This window comes from Macaca nemestrina, chromosome 1 (genome assembly GCF_043159975.1).
Source record: "Macaca nemestrina isolate mMacNem1 chromosome 1, mMacNem.hap1, whole genome shotgun sequence".
In the NCBI taxonomy this organism is placed as follows: domain Eukaryota; kingdom Metazoa; phylum Chordata; class Mammalia; order Primates; family Cercopithecidae; genus Macaca; species Macaca nemestrina.
Genome location: NC_092125.1, coordinates 187,887,113 through 187,905,838, shown reverse-complemented (window position 1 = coordinate 187,905,838; position 18,726 = coordinate 187,887,113). Strand labels below are relative to the sequence as shown.

General features: G+C 43.9%; 1 protein-coding gene across 2 annotated transcripts in view; it reads right to left on the bottom strand.

Annotated features, from left to right (window-relative positions):
- IP (intracisternal A particle-promoted polypeptide) overlaps positions 1 to 15,862 on the bottom strand; it is a 43,808-nt gene extending 27,946 nt beyond the window's left edge. Inside the window, exons 1-3 of one of the 2 annotated variants that reach the window (XM_071093938.1) lie at positions 15,404 to 15,862; positions 10,311 to 10,652; positions 4,770 to 5,201 (exon numbers count right to left, since the gene is read on the bottom strand). In XM_071093938.1, coding sequence (XP_070950039.1) covers positions 4,770 to 5,201; positions 10,311 to 10,602 — 724 coding nt within the window. In that variant the 5' untranslated portion in view covers positions 10,603 to 10,652; positions 15,404 to 15,862. The remainder of the gene's footprint in view (positions 1 to 4,769; positions 5,202 to 10,310; positions 10,653 to 15,403) is intronic. The other variant, XM_011764017.3, reaches the window with a different exon arrangement.
- Positions 15,863 to 18,726: the final 2,864 nt, after the last annotated feature.

Below are 18,726 nucleotides of genomic sequence, written 5' to 3'. Positions count from 1 at the left end.
TAAACCCGGGAGGCGGAGCTTGTAGTGAGCTGAGATCCGGCCACTGCACTCCAGCCTGGGTGACAGAGCGAGACTCCGTCTCAAAAAAAAAATAATAAATAAATAAATAAATAAATAAATAAAAATTAAAAAAATGCTTCATATATAAGCAGAATAGCAACTAAAAAATATATATGCTTCACAGTATCCCCCCATGTATAAGAATTTCCAGGCCGGATGTGGTGGCTCACACCTGTAATCCCAGTACTTTGGCCAAGTCGGGTGAATCACTTGAGCCTGGCCAGTGTGGTGAATGAAAACCTTGCTGCTACAAAAAATACAAAAATTAGCCGGGTGTGGTGGCATGTGCCTATAGTTCCAGCTACTCAGGAGGTTCATGTGGGAGTACCACTCGAGCTCAGGAGGCAGAGTTTGCAGCGAGGCAGGATTGCACCACTGCACTCCATCCTGGATGACAGGGTGAGACCCTGTCTCAAAAACAAAGAAAAAGAAGAAGAATTTCCAAGATCACAATTATCTAACAAAATTTAAAAATTAAAATAGCCAAAAATTCTATACTTACAACATAACAAAAAAGATATAAAATTATGTCATTAACATTTAAATTTAAGAATGATAGACAAAGCAAGAAAAATAAATTCTGGTGGCATAAGTACCATATCCTAAAAGGATCATGCATATGATGAGGTAGGTTGTCCTTGCTCAAGGGTGCTTAGCTGAGGAGGTAAACTGTGGATGAGAGTCAACCTGTGTTCATTTGCCAAGCTGTAAGACCTGTTCTCCCTGAAAGGGCACTATTTTCTAATTTGCACAAAGGCATTATAAATGCTAGCAAGAGACTGTCTCCTATCTTTCCATCTCTGACCTTTTCTCTCTATCTCAGACAAGAAGCAATATTGAAGAACAATGGTCAACTAACAAAATCTTGAGAATTCTCACTGATAATAATTTGCAGACAGATAGAATCAAGAGTGAAAAGCAGAACCGAGAAAAGTTGAGGAACAAAATTATTAAAAGGAAAAGTCTTCACAGGACCATCAGTAAAGGTAGAAAGGATCACCTGGATCTGCTCTCTAACAGAACACTGTGGTAGCCAAAGTCCACACTGGTGAGATACATCTCTAGCTAGGTTAAGTAGGCCCAGATATAAGATAAATAACAGGAACTCAATAGAGAGGTATCAAAGTCAAGTTCCCAAGTAAGGATCTCAGCCCTAGTGGATCTCTAGTCTTCAACCACCCTCATGCCTCAGGCTAGAAAGAAGTGGCAAGGGCCAGTACAGTGCCTCATGCCTGTAATCCCAGCACTTTGGGAGGCTGAGGTGGGAGGAATGTTTGAGGCTGGGAGTTCAAGACCAGCCTGGACAACATAGTGAGACCCTGTCTCTACAGAAAATTTTAAAATGAGCTGGGCATGGTGATATGAACTTTTAGTTCCAGCTACCCTGGAGGCTGAGGCAGGAGGATCACTTGAGCTCAGGAAGTCAAGGTTTCAGTGACTATGATTGCACTACTGCATGCCAGTGTGAGTGAGAGAGTGAGAGTGTCTCAAAACAAAACAAAAAACAGAACAAAGGTGGCAAGAACACAACACACAGCCTTCAACTTTTAGACTGGAGAAAACAAAGTAGTTGTACTAGGTAGAAAGAGTGCCAAGGAAAATTAGTTCTTGTATTATTAGAAAAGAGTTTGAACAGAGTTGACATGAACAACAGTTCAGTATGAGCAAGATACCAAGAAAGAGCATATGCCTTATTAAAGTACATCCCAGCGCCAGGTGTGGTGGCTCACGCCTATAATTCCAGCACTTTGGGAGGCCGAGGCGGGTGGATCATGAGGTCAGGAGTTAAGAGACCAGCTTGGCCAACATGGTGAAACCCCATTAGCCAGGCGTGGTGGCACGCACCTGTAATCTCAGCTACTCAGGAGGCTGAGGCAGCAGAATTGCTTGAACCCGGGAGGCAAAGGTTGCAGTGAGCCGAGATCACGGCCACTGCACTCCAGCCTGGGTGACAGAGCAACACTCCGTTTCGGGGGAAAAAAGAAAAAAAGTACGTCCCAGTTAAAAGAAGATAAGAAATTGAAGAATTCCGTCGGAAGAAAACATCAGCTACAAATAGACTCCTTGTACGTGCTTCACACAATACAATTATTTAAGAATGTAGGTCCTGGCCGGGCACGGTGTTTCATGCCTGTAATCCCAGCACTTTGGGAGGCTATGGTTGGTGGATCACCTGAGGTCAGGAGTTCAAGACCAGACTGGCCAACATGGTGAAACTCCATCTATACTAAAAATTACAAAAATTAGCTGGGCGTTGTAGTGGGCACCTGTAATCCCAGCCACTCGAGAGGCTGAGTCAGGGAGAACTGCTTGAACCTAGGAGGCAGAGGTTGCACTGAGCTGAGATCACACCACTGCAATCCAACTTGGCCAAAAGAGCAAGACTCTGTCTCAAAAAAAAAAAAAAAAAAAGAATGTAGGTCCTACAAAACAAGAGCTCAAATATAGATGAGATACATCTCTAAGGAAACAAAGTAAGAACTGAAATGACAGGATTGTAGAGTTAATAAATTAGAAACAATAGATATGACTGAAAATCAAATTACTGATGTGGAGGAAAGGCTTGAGAAAATAATTGTAAATATAGAGAAAAAATACTATAACATTAGAAGATGATAAATATGAATGACAAAGAAGTTTCAATAAAAGGAAAAAGACTACCAAATGAAACAAAGTTGTTTTTTTTTTTTTGAGACAAGTCTTGCTGTGTCCCCAGGCTGGAGTGCAGTGGCACGATCTCGGCTCACTGCAACCTCCGCCTCCTGGGTTCATGCCATTCTCCTGTCTCAGCCTTCCAAGTAGCAGGGACTACAGGCACCTGACACCACGCCTGGCTAATTTTTTTGCATTTTTAGTAGAGACAGGGTTTCACCCTGTTAGCTAGGATGGTTTCGATCTCCTGACCTCGTGATCCGCCCACCTCCGCCTCCCAAAGTGCTGGGATTACAGGTGTGAGCCACCACGCCCAGCCTTTAAACATTTACAGTATTTAGAAATTTCACACAAGAAAATTTCCCCCGGCTGGGTGCGGTGGCTCACGCCTGTAATCCCAGCACTTTGGGAGGCCGAGGCAGGCAGATCACGAGGTCAGGAGATCAAGACCATCCTGGCTAACACAGTGAAACCCCGTCTCTACTAAAAATACAAAAATAAAAAATTAGCCGGGCGTGGCAGCGGGCGCCTGTAGTCCCAGCTACTCAGGAGGCTGAAGCGAGAGAATGGTGTGAACCCGGGAGGCGGAGCTTGCAGTGAGTTGAGATTGCACCACTGCACTCCAGCCTGGACAACAGAGTGAGACTCCGTCTCAAAAAAAAATAAAAGAAAATTTCCCCAAAAAAAAAGAAAAACAAAAATTTGAAAGAGAAAGGATATATGGCAGTCTAATGAAAAAATGATCAACTTCAAAACAAATCAAGAATAATGAAACAAACAAAAAAAACCTACATAAAACAAGGCTCTATTGACTATGTGACAAAAATGTTGTGACTATAGGCTTGCAGGAACCTAAACCTATATTTCCCCTAGGAGCAATCATTCAGTATTTGCTAATTCTGTGTTCGCAGCAGACTTATAGAACATAACTACTGCAAATAACAATCAACTATATATACAGTAAAACAAGATATCACTCAGAAAAATCTACAAAATTATGTTAACACTGCTAAGATTGGAGAAAAACTAATAATCCCTTATTTTTAATTATATATTTACAGAATTACACCGTTAATGCTTAGCAGTGTATTTAACTTGTAATAAAATCATTTGTAATTCAATAGCAACCTAATCTTTCAATGCATGACAAGAGTAAAAACTTCAAATCTCAAAACCAGGTCTAAAGTAGGCTGGAAAGCAGTGGCACAATCCTGGCTCACTGTAGCCTTGACCTCCTGGGCTCCGGTGATCCTCCCACCTCAGCCTCCCAGGTAGCAGGGACTACAAGTGCATGCTACCATGCCGGGCCAATTTTTTGCCTTTTTTTTTTTTTTGTAGATACAGGGTTTCACCATGTTGCCCAGGCTGGTCTTGAATTCCTGGGCTAAAGCGATCTGCCTGCCTTGGCCTCCTAAAGTGCTAGAATTACAGGCATGAACCACTGCACCTGGCCTAAAGCAATTCTTAGAAATAAATTTAAACATCATTTTTCTAATATAAAGATACAAACTATTTTATACTATGGTAAAACATATTTTCAGAATTAAGTTTAGAATCTAAAGATGATTCAAAGGCTACTCAGAAGCTATAATAGTATATCAACACCAAATTTATTTTATAATGAAGAGACTTATAGGATTCATTGAGTTTTTTTATTTTTAATGTATGCATTTTCTCCAAGTGTTAGGTTTTGCTTAATTTTTCAGAGTAGTAAGAGGAAATCTTACACTGAAATAACTGGTTCTGTCAACAGCAGTTGTTATGTTAGTCGCTCTGTCGGTAATTTTTATCTATAACACTAATCTGCCTTAGTAATCAATCTCAAGAAAGATTTTGATAAAAATAGGTAGAAATATTAAAATACTACTGCCCACCCACAAAACACAAAAGTTGTATCTTACATAATCATTCAATACATTTTTAAAAAGAAAAAAAAAAGAGTAATCATTCAATAAATGTCTGTTACTGAACCAAAAAATGAAAACACTCTCCCACATTTCAGAGAACACATCACTGGATAATTAATCAACTAATTTGATATATAGCAAAAAAGTTACCTTCTATATACTTTAAAAGTCTCTGAGGAGGTAATAAAGGGAATCGAATTGGGTCTAGCACTTCTACCACATGTTTTCTTCTTTTTCCCAAATCTTTCAGAATCCATTGCATTGCAGCTAAGAAGACCTGGTATTCATCCTCAATGCTAAGCTCTTCACTTCGCAAAATTTTGATCAGCTGATCTTTTGTAAGTGCCAGGAACTCTTCTCCACTATGAACCTCTAAGAAATGGACATGAATGTAGTTTTCTGAGAATTCCAAGAGATCATGGCAGGCAATTTGCTCAGAGAACTGAAAGATTCCAATGCAGTTCAGTGGATCAATTTGTCCTTTCAGAAATTCACAGCAAAGATGAACAACTTCAGTCAACTGTAGCATGTCTGCTGCAACAATCAACTCCTGGACATTATTCACACCTATGTTCACTATACCTAGAGAAGTAGGAAGACAAAATGGCCAATAAAATAAAAACATACATTGGCTTACCACATTCAAAAAGTATTACACTTGATTTCACTGATGCTTGCAGAGTAGACAGACGCTTAAAAAGGCAATCAAGGATTTGTGTGAAGAGCACAAAACTTAAACGATAACGATACCTAACACATTTATGAAAAACTTACAATTAACCAGGTGCAGCATTAATTGCTTTATATGCTAATTTAACCCTTATTATACTCCCATGTGGTAGATATTATTATTTTTCTTATTTTCATATTAAGGAAACAGAATCAAAGTTTAAGTAACTTGTCCACAAGTTTTAAGGTAAAGCAAGTTGCAAGGCAGGGGTTGACATGCTTTTGCTATAAAAAAGAAGGAAATCATGTGCTTTACAGCAACACACATGGAGCTGGAGGCCATGATTCTAAGCAAATTAACACAAGAACAGAAAACCAAATATCATATGTTCTCACTTATAAATGGGAGCTCAACATTGCATACACATGGATACCAAGAAGGCATGGATACACACTGGGGCTTACTTGAGAGTGCAGGGTAGGAGGAGGGTAAGGATTGAAAAACTACATATCAGGTATTTTTTTTTTTTTTTTTTTTTTTTTTTTTTGAGACGGAGTCTCGCTCTGTCACCCAGGCTGGAGTGCAGTGGCCAGATCTCAGCTCACTGCAAGCTCCGCCTCCCGGGTTCCCGCCATTCTCCTGCCTCAGCCTCCCGAGTAGCTGGGACCACAGGCGCCGCCACCTCGCCCGGCTAATTTTTTGTGTTTTTAGTAGAGACGGGGTTTCGCCGTGTTAGCCAGGATGGTCTCAATCTCCTGACCTAGTGATCCGCCCGTCTCGGCCTCCCAAAGTGCTGGGATTACAGGCTTGAGCCACCGCGCCCGGCCATATCAGGTATTATACTGATTATCTGGAGGACAAAATTATCTACATACCAAGCCCCCAAGACACGCAATTTACACATGCAACAAACCCACACGTGTACCTCTTGAACCTAAAAGTTGGAAAGAAAAAAACCAAACAGCAGCAGCAACAACAACAAATAAAGTCTATGTTTATAACATAAGGTTATATGCATGTAACAAACATTTACTGAGGCACCGGGGAGAGTAAGACAAGGTCTCTAAATGCCATACAATGTTCATTTTTTGTTTGTGTTTGTTTTGAGACAGGGTGTCGTTCTGTTGTCCAGGCTGGAGTGCAGTGGCGCAATCTTGGCCCACTGCAACCTCTGCCTCCTGTGCTCAGGTGAGCCTCTCACCTCAGCCTCCCGAGTAGCTGGTACTACAGACACTCACCACCATGATCGGCTAATTTTCTGTATTTTTTTGTAGAGACAGGGTTTCACCACATTACCCAGGTTGATCTCAAACTCCTGGGCTCAAGCAATCCACCCACCTCAGCCTCCCAAAGTGCTGGGATTACAGGCGTGAGCCACCACACCCAGCACAATGCTAGTTTTTAATATTAGGAATAACCAAGAATCTATAACATAAGAGAAACTATTAAATACTCAAACTATGTATACCACTTTCTTTTCCAAGGGCTTCGCTTTCTTTTTTAAGTTTTTTTATTTTTTTTCAAGACAGAGTCTCACTTTGTCGACCAGGATGGAGTACAGTGGTGCATTCTTGGCCCATTACAACAAACACCTCCCAGGTTCAAGTGATTCTCCTGCCTCAGCCTCCCAAGTAGCCAGGATTACAAGTGCCCACCACCACAACCGGCTAATTTTTGTATTTTTAGCAGAGACGAGGTTTCGCCATGTTGGTCAGGCTGGTCTCAACCTCCTGGCCTCAGGTGATCCACTCACCTCAGCCTCCCAAAGTGCTGGGATTACAGGCGTGAGCCACCACACCCAGCCCTTTTTGTTCGTTTGTTTGTTTTTTGAGACAAGGTCTTGCTCTGCTGCCCAGGCTGGAGTGCAGTGGCATGGTCTCTGTTCACTGCAACCTCTGCCTCCCAGGTTCAATCAATTCTTCTGGCTCAGCCTCCTGAGTAGCTGGGACTACAGGTGCGCACCACTAAGCCCAGCACAACTCCGCCTCAAAAAAAAAAAACAAAATTAGCCAGGTGTGGCGGTGCGTGCGCCTGTAGTCTCAGCTACTAGGGAGGCTGAGGTGGGAGGACTGCTTGAGCCTAGGAGTTCGAGACCAGTCTGGGCAACATAGCCAGACATAATCTCTAAAAAAAAATTTTCTTTTAATTACCCTGGCATCATGGTGTGTGTTGTGGTCCTACAGGTACTCAGGAGGCTGAGGTGAGAGGATAGCTTGATGAGCCCAGGAGGTCAAGGCTGCAATGATCTTGCCACTACATTCCAGCATAGGTGACAAAGCAGGACTCTGTCTCACAAAATAAAAGATAAAAGAGGCTGGGCACAGTGGCTCTCGCCTGTAATCCCAGCACTTTAGGAGGCTGAGGTGGGCAGATCACTTGAGGTCAGGAGTTCGAGATCAGCCTGGCCAACATGGTGAAAACCCATCTCTACTAAAAAAAAAAAAAATACAAAAATTAACTGGGCATGTTAGTGCAAGGCTATAATCCCAGCTACTCGGGAGGCTGAAGCAGGAGAATCGCTTGAAACTGGGAGGCAGAGGTTGCAATGAGCCAAGATTGTGCCACTGTACTCCAGCCTGGGCGACAAAGTGAAACTCCATCATACACACACACACACACACAAAAAGAGTAATATATATTCACTGTGGAAAAAGAATTTTAAGACAGAAAAACTGAAATGAAAAACGTATTTTTCCATACACAGACACATTGTATTAACACTGTAGTGTCTCTTCATATATTTTTTCTCTCTTTTTTTTTTGAGACAGAGTCTTGTTCTGTTGTCCAGGCTGGAGTGCAGTAGCATGATCATCACTCACTGAAGCCTCAGCATCCTGGGCTCAAGTGATCATCCTACCTCAACCTTTCAAATCTTTTTTCTATGCATATTTGTTGCATATCATATAAGACTATACATTGTTTTGGTGTGCCTTCTCTTTCTTCCCCCTCCCCTACTCCCCTCCTCATCATCCCAGTTGTTTTATTTTCTTTATTTAGAGATGGGGTCTCACTCTGTCTCCCAGTCCAGGGTATAGCAGCTTGATCATAGCTCACTACAGCCTCAAACTCCTGGATCTTTCCACATCAGCCTCCCGTTAGCTGGGACTAAAGGCACAAGTGACCATACCCAGCTAATTTAAAAAAAAAAAATTTTGGCTGAGCGCAGTGGCTCATGCCTGCAATCTCAGTACTTTGGGAGGCCAAGGCAGGTGGATCACGAGGTCAAGAGATCGAGACCATCCTGGCCAACATGATGAAACCCGGTCTCTACTAAAAATATAAAAATTAGCTGGGTGTGGTGGCGCATGCCTGTAGTCCCAGCTAGTCAGGAGGCTGAGGCAGAAGAATTGCTTGAACCTGGGAGGTGGAGGTTGCAATGAGCTGAGATCACGCCACTATACTCCAGCCTGGCGATAGAGCGAGACTCTGTCTCAAAAAAAAAAAAAAAAATTTTTTTTTTAGCCTGGGTAACATAGTGAGACCCTCTCTCTACAAAAAAATTTGTTTTACATTAGTCAGGCATGGTGGCATGTACCTGTAGTCACAGCTATGCAGGATGGTGAGATGGTAGCACTGCTTTAGCCCAGAAGATCAAGACTGCATTGAGATGTGAGTGCATGACTGCACTCCAGCCTGGACAACAGAGAGAGACCCTGTCTCAAACAAAATTTTTTTTTAAGAAATGGGGTCTTGCTATGTTGTCCTGCCTATTTTTGAACTCCTGGCCTCAAGCAGTCCTCTTACAATGGCCTCCCGAAGTGCTGGGATTACAGGCATGAACCACTGTGCTCTTGTGTACATTCTCTAATGTTATTAAAACTCCTCAAAAACATTTAAGAAATAGTTTTGAGTAAAATAACATATGCTGATTATAAACACTTTGTGGAAAAAAATTACCTACAGATAAATGCTATCAAACATTCTGGTCACTTTCTCATGTGTAAATACACATAAGTTTTTTGGGTTTTGTTTAAAACAAAATAGGGGTTTACTTATATTCTGATTTTTAAAATTTTATATATTATAAACATTCCTCCATAATAGTATACATATATTTTAAGATTTGTTAGATCTCATTTGTGAGATCTATATATGTATCATAATTTATTTAGCCATAAAACCTACTGAGACAAGAGTTTATTCAATTATATACTGCTATACATAAAGTCACAGGCCAGGTGCAGTGGCTCGCGCCTGTAATCCCAGCACTTTGGGAGGCCAAGGTGGGCGGATCACGAGGTCAGGAGATTGAGACAATCCTGGCTAGCACGGTGAAACCCCATCTCTACTAAAAATTAAAAAAAAAAAAAATTGGCCGGGCGCGGTGGCTCAAGCCTGTAATCCCAGCACTTTGGGAGGCCGAGACGGGCGGATCACGAGGTCAGGAGATCGAGACCATCCTGGCTAACACGGTGAAACCCCGTCTCTACTAAAAATACAAAAAACTAGCCGGGCGAGGTGGCGGGCGCCTGTAGTCCCAGCTACTCAGGAGGCTGCGGCAGGAGAATGGCGCAAACCCGGGAGGCGGAGCTTGCAGTGAGCTGAGATCCGGCCACTGCACTCCAGCCCGGGCTACAGAGCAAGACTCCGTCTCAAAAAAAAAAAAAAAAAAAAATTAGCCAGGCGTGGTGGCATGCGTCTGTGTCCCAGCTACTCGGGAGACTTAGGCAGGAGAATCACTTGAACCTGGGAAGCAGAGGTTGCAGTGAGCCAAGATCGCCCCACTGCACTCCAACCTGGGTGACAGAGGGAGAATCCATCTCGAAAAAAAATCAAATAATAATAATAATGTTACAATAAAATCCTGGTTTGTAAATATGTGCCTGCATCATTAATTAATTCCTTCAGATTCCTAGAAAAGGAGCACCGGGTCAAAAGATATGAAATTTTCAGTCACATAATAACATGTTGCTAAATTACCTTCTAGAGTAATTAAAAAGTTAGATCAATTTATTTTTCCACATTAGTGCATGAGTGATTGCATCATTCTTCAGTCAAAGCAACAGGCTCATGTAACATACCTGTGTAAACGAAATCTAGAAGTATCTGAAAGATTCCTGCTTCAATTCCTAGAATTGGTACAACATCTTTTGAGGACTCTTTCATTCCTCCAGTGAACAAAGCTGCAAAGTAAGGACTGCTGGCAGCCAAAACCAGCCGATGAGCTTTAAAAGTTTCCTTTCCAACTTGCAGCTGCACATCACAGAAATGCTGTCCATTTCTCATCTTATTGATTTGGGCCAAGATGAGCTGGGCATGTTTATCTGATGAAAAAGGACTATCAGCAGCCTTGGGACAGCCCTCATTAGCCATGATGACGATACATTAATTAAAAGGACTGTTGCCCATAATCTATTACTACCCTGAAAAACAAAATACAAAGAGATCAAGCAACAATTTTTTTTAACATGCTTTCTATTCACACATAAGAAACATTCTCTATACTTAAAATCTACTTAGGACATAAACATAAAACAAATAAGGACTAAAGTATGTTACTATTAATATTTCTAATATGGTTTCAGAGAACGAAATAAGTAGGGAGGCTAAAATAATTGGAGAATGCTTCACACAAGAAATGGGACCTGCACTAGAGGAGGATAAAGAGTTAACATTAAGGTATGAGGAGAGGACACTTCTTGATGGAATAAAAATAATAATAATAAAGCACAAAGAAGAAAGTTAACAAAGCACGTATCACAGACAACAGGAACTTTCAAAAAGCAATTGTGATCAGTCTAACTGCTTAAAATCCTTCAATGTGTACACTTCCTGTAGCACACAAAGCCCTTCAGGATTCTTGTCATAATTCAAGACTGTTCAAATATAACTTCCTCCAGGAACCTTTCCCTGTTCCTCCTCTGGAATTGTGGAAATATGGTCCCAAACTCACCTAAGTTTGTTGCTCACCCTAAGCTTATTGGTTTTACATTCTATAGCACAGGTCTACCTTACCAAATACCCTATTACCCTACTCCTAGTGCGTGCGCGCGCGCGCGCGCGCGCACACAGACACAGACACACACACACACGCACACACACACACACACACTGAAAGCTCCTTGAAAGACAGCCCTTTAAGTGCAGGTACTATCTTTCATAGCTCTAGCACCAGTATATAACGTACGTTAGGTTTCCAATGTTTGTGAAATGAATGAGAACAAGAAGAAATAACAATAGCTTAGGTTGGGTTTTTTTTTGTTTTTTTTTTTTTTTTTTTTTTTTTGAGACGGAGTCTCGCTCTGTCGCCCAGGCTGGAGTGCAGTGGCCGCATCTCAGCTCACTGCAAGCTCCGCCTCCCGGGTCTACGCCATTCTCCTGCCTCAGCCTCCCGAGTAGCTGGGACTACAGGCGCCCGCCACCTCGCCCGGCTAGTTTTTTGTATTTTTTTTTTAGTAGAGACGGGGTTTCACCGTATTAGCCAGGCTGGTCTCGATCTCCTGACCTTGTGATCCGCCCGTCTCGGCCTCCCAAAGTGCTGGGATTACAGGCTTGAGCCACCGCGCCCGGCCAGGTTTTTTTTTTTTTTAACTTTTAGCTTCTCCACATATTATGTCAATGGTAATTCTCACAATAATTAAGAGGTGAGAAGAAAAGATAATCTTATCTAAAATGAGAGAAAGGGAAATTGAAGCTCAAAGTTTCCCCAAGGATACAATGTTAGTATGACAGTCTCACTATCTGAATCCAGGCCTTCTTACTCTAAATCCAGGACTGTTCCACCATATCACTCCATAGGAATTATTAGGCCATTGCACCCTTCCTAAATTACTTTTTAAATAAAGAAACTGCTGGGCACAGTGGCTTGTGCCTGTAATCCCAGCACACTGGAATGCTGAGGCGTGGGGATCACTTGAATCCAGGAGTTCGAGACCAACCTGGGTAACATGACAAAACCCCATCTCTGCTAAAAATTAAAAAATTAGCCAGGCGTGGTGGAGCAGGGCTATAATCCCAGCTACTTGGGAGGCTGAGGCATAAGAATCGCCTGAGCCCAGGAGATAGAGGTTACAGTGAGTTGAGATCACACCACTGCCCTCCACCCTTTAGCCTGGGTGACAGAGCAAGACTCTGTCTCAAAATAAATAAATAAATAAATAAACAAACCATGAGATCCTGTAATATAACATATGGAATAGCACAGGGAAATTTAAGATGACTAAGATTTTGTAATTTAGGTATCAATGGGTAATAAGACTTATAGTGTGTGCTGATGTTAGAAAAAAATGGTTACATTTATAGCATTTAAACGTATCAAAGTCAAAATAACAAGGATGATTATCATGACTTTCTAGGAATTAACTTATTGAGAAATTTGATTGAGAAGTTCAAAGGTAGCTGCTAAAGCTTCATATCATCATCTACAGAATATCAACATATTACATATAACTAGCATATAAAAGCAAGCAGTGTTTGAGGTGATGAATATGCTAATTACCCTGATTTGATCATTACACATTACATACATGTATCAAAATATCGCATTTTACCCCATAAATGTAAATATAAAACAATCATTATGTGTCAATTTAAAAAATATCTATTTTTGGGGACAGGGTCTCACTCACTCTGTCACCCAAATTGGAGGGAAAAATAAATTTTTTTTTTTTTTTTTTTTTTTTTTTTTTTTTTTTTTGAGACGGAGTCTCGCTCTGTCGCCCAAGCTGGAGTGCAGTGGCGCTATCCTGGCTCACTGCAAGCTCCGCCTCCCGGGTTCACGCCATTCTCCTGCCTCAGCCTCCCGAGTAGCTGGAACTACAGGCGCCCGCCACCGCGCCCGGCTCATTTTTTGTATTTTTAGTAGAGACGGGGTTTCACCATGGTCTCGATCTCCTGACCTTGTGATCCCCCCGCCTCGGCCTCCCAAAGTGCTGGGATTACAGGCGTGAGCCACCGCGCCCGGCCGAAAAATAAATTTTTTAAAGAGGGCGAGGGCCAGGCGCAGTGGTTGGGCTGGGCGCGATGGCTCACGCCTGTAATCCCAGCACTTTGGGAGGCCGAGGAGGGTGGATCACGAGGTCAGGAGATCGAGACCATCCTGGCTAACACGGTGAAACCCCGACTCTATTAAAAATACAAAAATTAGCCCAGCGCAATGGCAGGTGCCTGTAGTCCCAGCTACTCAGGAGGCTGAGGCAGGAGAATCGCGTGAACACAGGTGGCAGAGGTTGCAGTGACCCGAGATGGCGTCACTGCACTCCATCCTGGGTGACAGAGCGAGACTCTGTCTCAGAAAAAAAAAAAGGGGGCGAAAGGGGCTGGGCACAGTGGCTCATACCTGTAAGCCCAGATCTTTAGGAGGTTAAGGCAGGCGGATTGCTTGAGTCCAGGAGTTTGAGACCAGCCTGGGCAACATGGCTAAACCCTGTCTCTACTAACAATACAAAAAAAAATTAGCCCGGCATGATAGCACAGGCCTGTAGTCCCAGCTACTCAGGGAAGGCTGAGGTGGGAGGACCACCTGAGCCAGGGAAGTTGAGGCTGCAGTGAGCTGAGATGGCACCACTGCACTCTAGCCTGGATGATCGAGGAAGACCCTGTCTCAAAAAAAAAAAAAAAAAAAAGCGGTGGCTCATGCCTTTAATCCCAGAGCTTTGGAAGGCTGAGGCGGGTGGATCACCAGAGGTCAGGCACTCAGGACCAGCCTGGCCAACACAGGGACCCCATCTCTACTAAAAATGCAAAAAATTACTCAGGCATGGTGGTGGGCGCCTGTAATCCCAGTGACTCCGGAGGCTTAGGCAGGAGAATAGCTTGAACCTGGGAGGCAGATGTTGCAGTGAATGGAGATCGAGCCATTGCACTCTAGCCTGGGCAACAGAGAGACTCTGTCTCAAAAAAAAAAAAAAAAAGGGCGGGGGGAGGTGGGGGAGGAGAAAGCATGTATTTGGCCCTACACAGAAATGTGACCTGGAAACATTATCAACATGACGTGACTGTCAGGCCTTTTCTGTTTTACATTTCTGTCAGAACATTTTGAACCCTAGTGGTTTAAATACAAGGTACTTCCTCTGTCCCTTCAAGGCATCAAGCACAGTCACTGAGCTAAAATGCTGCCTCCTGCTACAAGAAAGAGTTGACTGAATATCCATTCGGGTGGCAAACAATAGAAATACTAGTCTGTTACCATGCTTCTCAGTAACTGCTGATACCATCCCACTGTCAGTGGAGTAGGAACGTCATCCCAAAAGGTGGCATGTGGAATGACCATATTTCCAAAGGAAAAGAGCGCAATTCTGCGACATTGCATAGGGATATAAGTGACATGCCTGATGTGCCCCAAATCTGAAAAGCAGATTATCGGCTGGGCAAGATGGCTCACACCTGTAATCCCAGCACTTTGGGATGCCCTGGCGGGAGGATCGCTTGAGTCCTGGAGTTCAAGACCAGTCTGGGGAACATAGTGAGGCTCCCCTAAAAAGTTTTTAAACATTAGCTGTGTGTGATGGGGCACGCCTGTACTTCCGGCTACTCAGGAGGCTGAGGTTAGATGATCGCTAGAGCCTGAGAAGTCAAGGCTGCAGTGAGTTGTGATCTCACCACTGCACTCCAGCCTAGGCGACCGGGCGAGACTGTCTCAAAAATACTAGGAAACGGTAGAATTGCCCAGAGGAACTAAAGCGGGACCCATGTTTGCTAGCTTTGAATTCACTGCTGAGAACATGCCGAAACTGCTTCAACAAAGGGGTGTCAGAAACAACCCCCGGAACAAGCGTCAAAACACCCGTGGTTCTTTGTGCTTGAGTTCGGGGCCCAACATAGAGAGCTAGTCCTAAACTGCTGCTACACTAAAAGCTAATAATCGTTCCTGCGCTACCTAAAGGTCAGGGAAGGGATCTCAGACAAACGAAGCGACAACAGAGGGACTGGGGACACAGCCTCAGGATTCCCCAGTTGGGGCGGGGGAGGCAGGACCGGTCCGGACAGGAAGGTCTGGAGAGGGCGACACTTAAGACTGTCGGAGGAAGGCCTGCGGCGGCCGGAGGAAAGGCAAGGAAATACACATTTCTAGAGGTTTCTCTGTCTAGTCCTCTGGGGTCCGGAAAGCCGGAGAGAGTATAAGAGGAAGTTCCCAACCCCGTCAGAGACGCGCCCGGACGCAGGATCTCCTTACCCGCCGCTTCCCCTTCCCTCCGACGCCCGCTCAGGCCCTGCGCGCGCAATCGCGACCAGCCCCGGCCGGAAAGGGCGGGGAAAACCTGGCGGGGGTGACGAGGCGGGAGTGAGTGGGCCGTGCAGTCCCCCCAGGACAGGAGGCGAAGCCGGGCCGGGTGGAGGGGCTTCTGATGCTTTGCGGCCCCCTGGGTTTTCACTGCGCGTGCGCGAGGTTCTTCCGCTCGCAGGTGGCGGTGCCGCGGGAGCCTGTCAGTGCCCACTGTTGGGGCCCAGGGCTTCGGCTTGCTTCCCCGCGGACCCACAGCCTAGCTGCAAGCCTCTGCTCCTGCCTGCTGGGGCCAGCTGGCTCGCCCTTTCCATCCCGCTTGCACTCTTGATTCTTGTGGTGTCCCGGGAAGGCCGTGGATCTCAGTGTTAAGGAGAGACGCGCCGAACACCTGGCACGGTGCTTCTCTACTGTTCTCTCCAATCGTTTTCTGAGTCTGCGTGACTGAGCCTGGCACTGAAGGGATGCTTATTTTGGGGAAGGAAGAACTCAAAGTCCAGGTTTTTTCACTGTTGACCCTCGTGTCACATTAGTGGCTTTCAAACTTTTTGATTCCAGCCTACGGTGAACAAAAATATTTTACATCAAACCCAATATATACTTGTGATTATACATATAGATGTATATATCTGACACAAAATTTTATTTCTTTGTTTTTAATTTTTGTTTTTCGAGACGGAGTTTTCGCTCTTGTTGCCCAGGCTGGAATGAATGCAATGACCCGATCTCGGCTCACGGCAACCTCTGTCTCCTGGGTTCAAGCGATTCTCCTGCCTCAGCCTCCCAAGTAGCTGGGATTGCAGGCATGCGCCACCATGCCTGGCTAATTTTGTATTTTTAGTAGAGACAGGGTTTCTCCATGTTGGTAAGGCTGGTCTCAAACTCCCGACCTCAGGTAATCCGCCCGCCTTGGCCTCCCAACGTGTATTTCTTTCTCTTTTTATGAGACAGGGCCTGGCTCTGTCGCCGAGGCTGGAGTGCAGTAGTGCCATCTCGGCTCACTCTAGCCTCCACTTCCTGGGCTCTGGCAATCCTCCCACCTCAGCCTTCTGAGTAGCTGGGACTACAGGCCTGTGCCACCACCCCCAGGCTAATTTTTTGTACTTTTAGTAGAGACAAGATTTTGCCATGTTGACCAGGCTGGTCTCCAACTCCTGGGCTCAAGTGATCCGCCAGCCTCAGCCCCCAAAAGTGTTGGGAGGTGTGAGCCACCGTGCCTGGCCTGAAACAAAATCTTCGCAAAACTACGTTTACACTTACGACCCGCAGTGCACTATATTTCTATTTCTTCTTTTCTCTTTCATTACCAAAAACTGCTAACAGGGACCTATTGTCAGCAAACATTGTCAAAGATTTGGAAATGAGGAAAAGAGAATTCTGGGTGCCCTTTCAGTGTAAGGCTGGAAGGATTTGCATCCGTAGGGAGCTCTTTCTATTGACTAAACTATTTTACCAGAAAACTGATAGTACTCAAAATAATTCTGCCCATTGGTAGAAAATATACACCAAAACATTGCTTTATTAACCTGTAGCATATTAAACCATTTTTAGCCTTCTTAGCAAATTCATTTAAACATTCCTGATTCTTAGCAAATTCATGCTACACTCCTAAACACCATACTGGCTCCCTTATAAGTTAATAAGATGAATAAAATATTTGATACCTATTCATTTTATATTTGTAAGAGAGTCATGATTTTACTTTTCAGAAAATTATGCTTCAGCACTACTAAAATCAATTTCATGATTTACTACTGGATTACGCCTGTGAAAGTTGAGCATACAAATTGGGTCATTCTTGTCATACCCAATGAAAACAGTGGGAGGGGAAGCACTGAGGGCACATTACATTGCTCAAAGAATGTAATTTTCTGCAACCCTGGCTGCTGAAACTGCCTGTTGTAACCTGACACCAGTTTTACCCAATAGCTATTGAAACAAACTGCCATGACTCAAAGACTAGTTTGGTTTTTTGGTGGTTTGTTGTTGTTGTTATTGTTTGTTGTTTTGTTTTGTTTTTTGACAGCGTCTCTCCCTGTCACCCAGGCTGGAGTGCAGTGGTGTGATTGGGGCGGGGCTCACTGCAGCCTAGACCTGCTGGACTCAATCAATCCTCTCACTTCAGCTTCCCAAATAGTTGGAACTACAGGTGCATACCAGCAAGCTCAGCTAATTTTTGTCTTTTTTGTAGAGAGTCTTTTTTGTCTTTTTTGTTTCATCATGTTGCCAGGCTGGCCTTAAACTCCCAGGCTTAAGTGATCCACTCACCTAAATCTCCTAAAGTCCTGGGATTACAGGCTTGAGCCACTGAGCCCAGCCTCAAAGGACTAGTTTTACCCACCGCAGTCACTCACCAATCAGAGCTTGCCAGCAACCTAAAACTTACCTAGTGCCAATGAACTTTCTTTCAAAGTCATATGTAACTTTTCTCCTTTTTGTAAAACCTCAAACAGTGAACCAAAGAACACCCAGTCTGCATATGCTTTGAATTGTAATTCTTGCCTCCCAAATAAAGTGTTACATTTAGAGATTAGTCTCTACATTTTTTTTTTTTTTTTTTTTTTTTGAGATGGAGTCTCGCTCTGTCACCAGGCTGGAGTGCAATGGTGCGATCTTGGCTCACTGCAACCTCCGCCTCCCGGGTTCACGCCACTCTCCTGCCTCAGCCTCCCAAGCAGCTAAGACCATAGGTGCCCACCACCACGCCCAGCTAATTTTTTGTATTTTTAGTAGAGACAGGGTTTCACTGTGTTAGCCAGGATGGTCTCGATCTCCTGACCTCGTGATCCTCCTGCCTCGGCCTCCCAAAGTGCTGGGATTACAGGCATGAGCCACGGCACCTGGCCTAGTCTCTACATTTTTATTTTATATACTTTAGCATATATACCTAGGAGCAGAATTGCTGGAACGTAGGGTATGTTCATCACCAATTTCATTAGAAAGTACTTCACTTAACTCTTATCCAAACTGTTCCAACCTACATTTCCACCAGCAGTGAATGAGAATTCTCTTGCTCTGCATCCTTGCCAACAGTTAATATCATCAGATGTTTTGATTTTGTATAATCTGGTGGGTATAAAATGTTATCTCACTTTTATTTTAATTTATATTCTCTGATCATTAATGAGCTTGGTCAGTAAAAAGATGTTTATAGGCTGATGGCCAGGCACAGTGGCTCAGCTGTGATCTCAGTATTTGGGGAGGCTGAGGCAGGTGGATCACCTGAGGTCAGGAGTTGGTGACCAGCCTGGCCAACATGGTGAAACCCCAGCTCT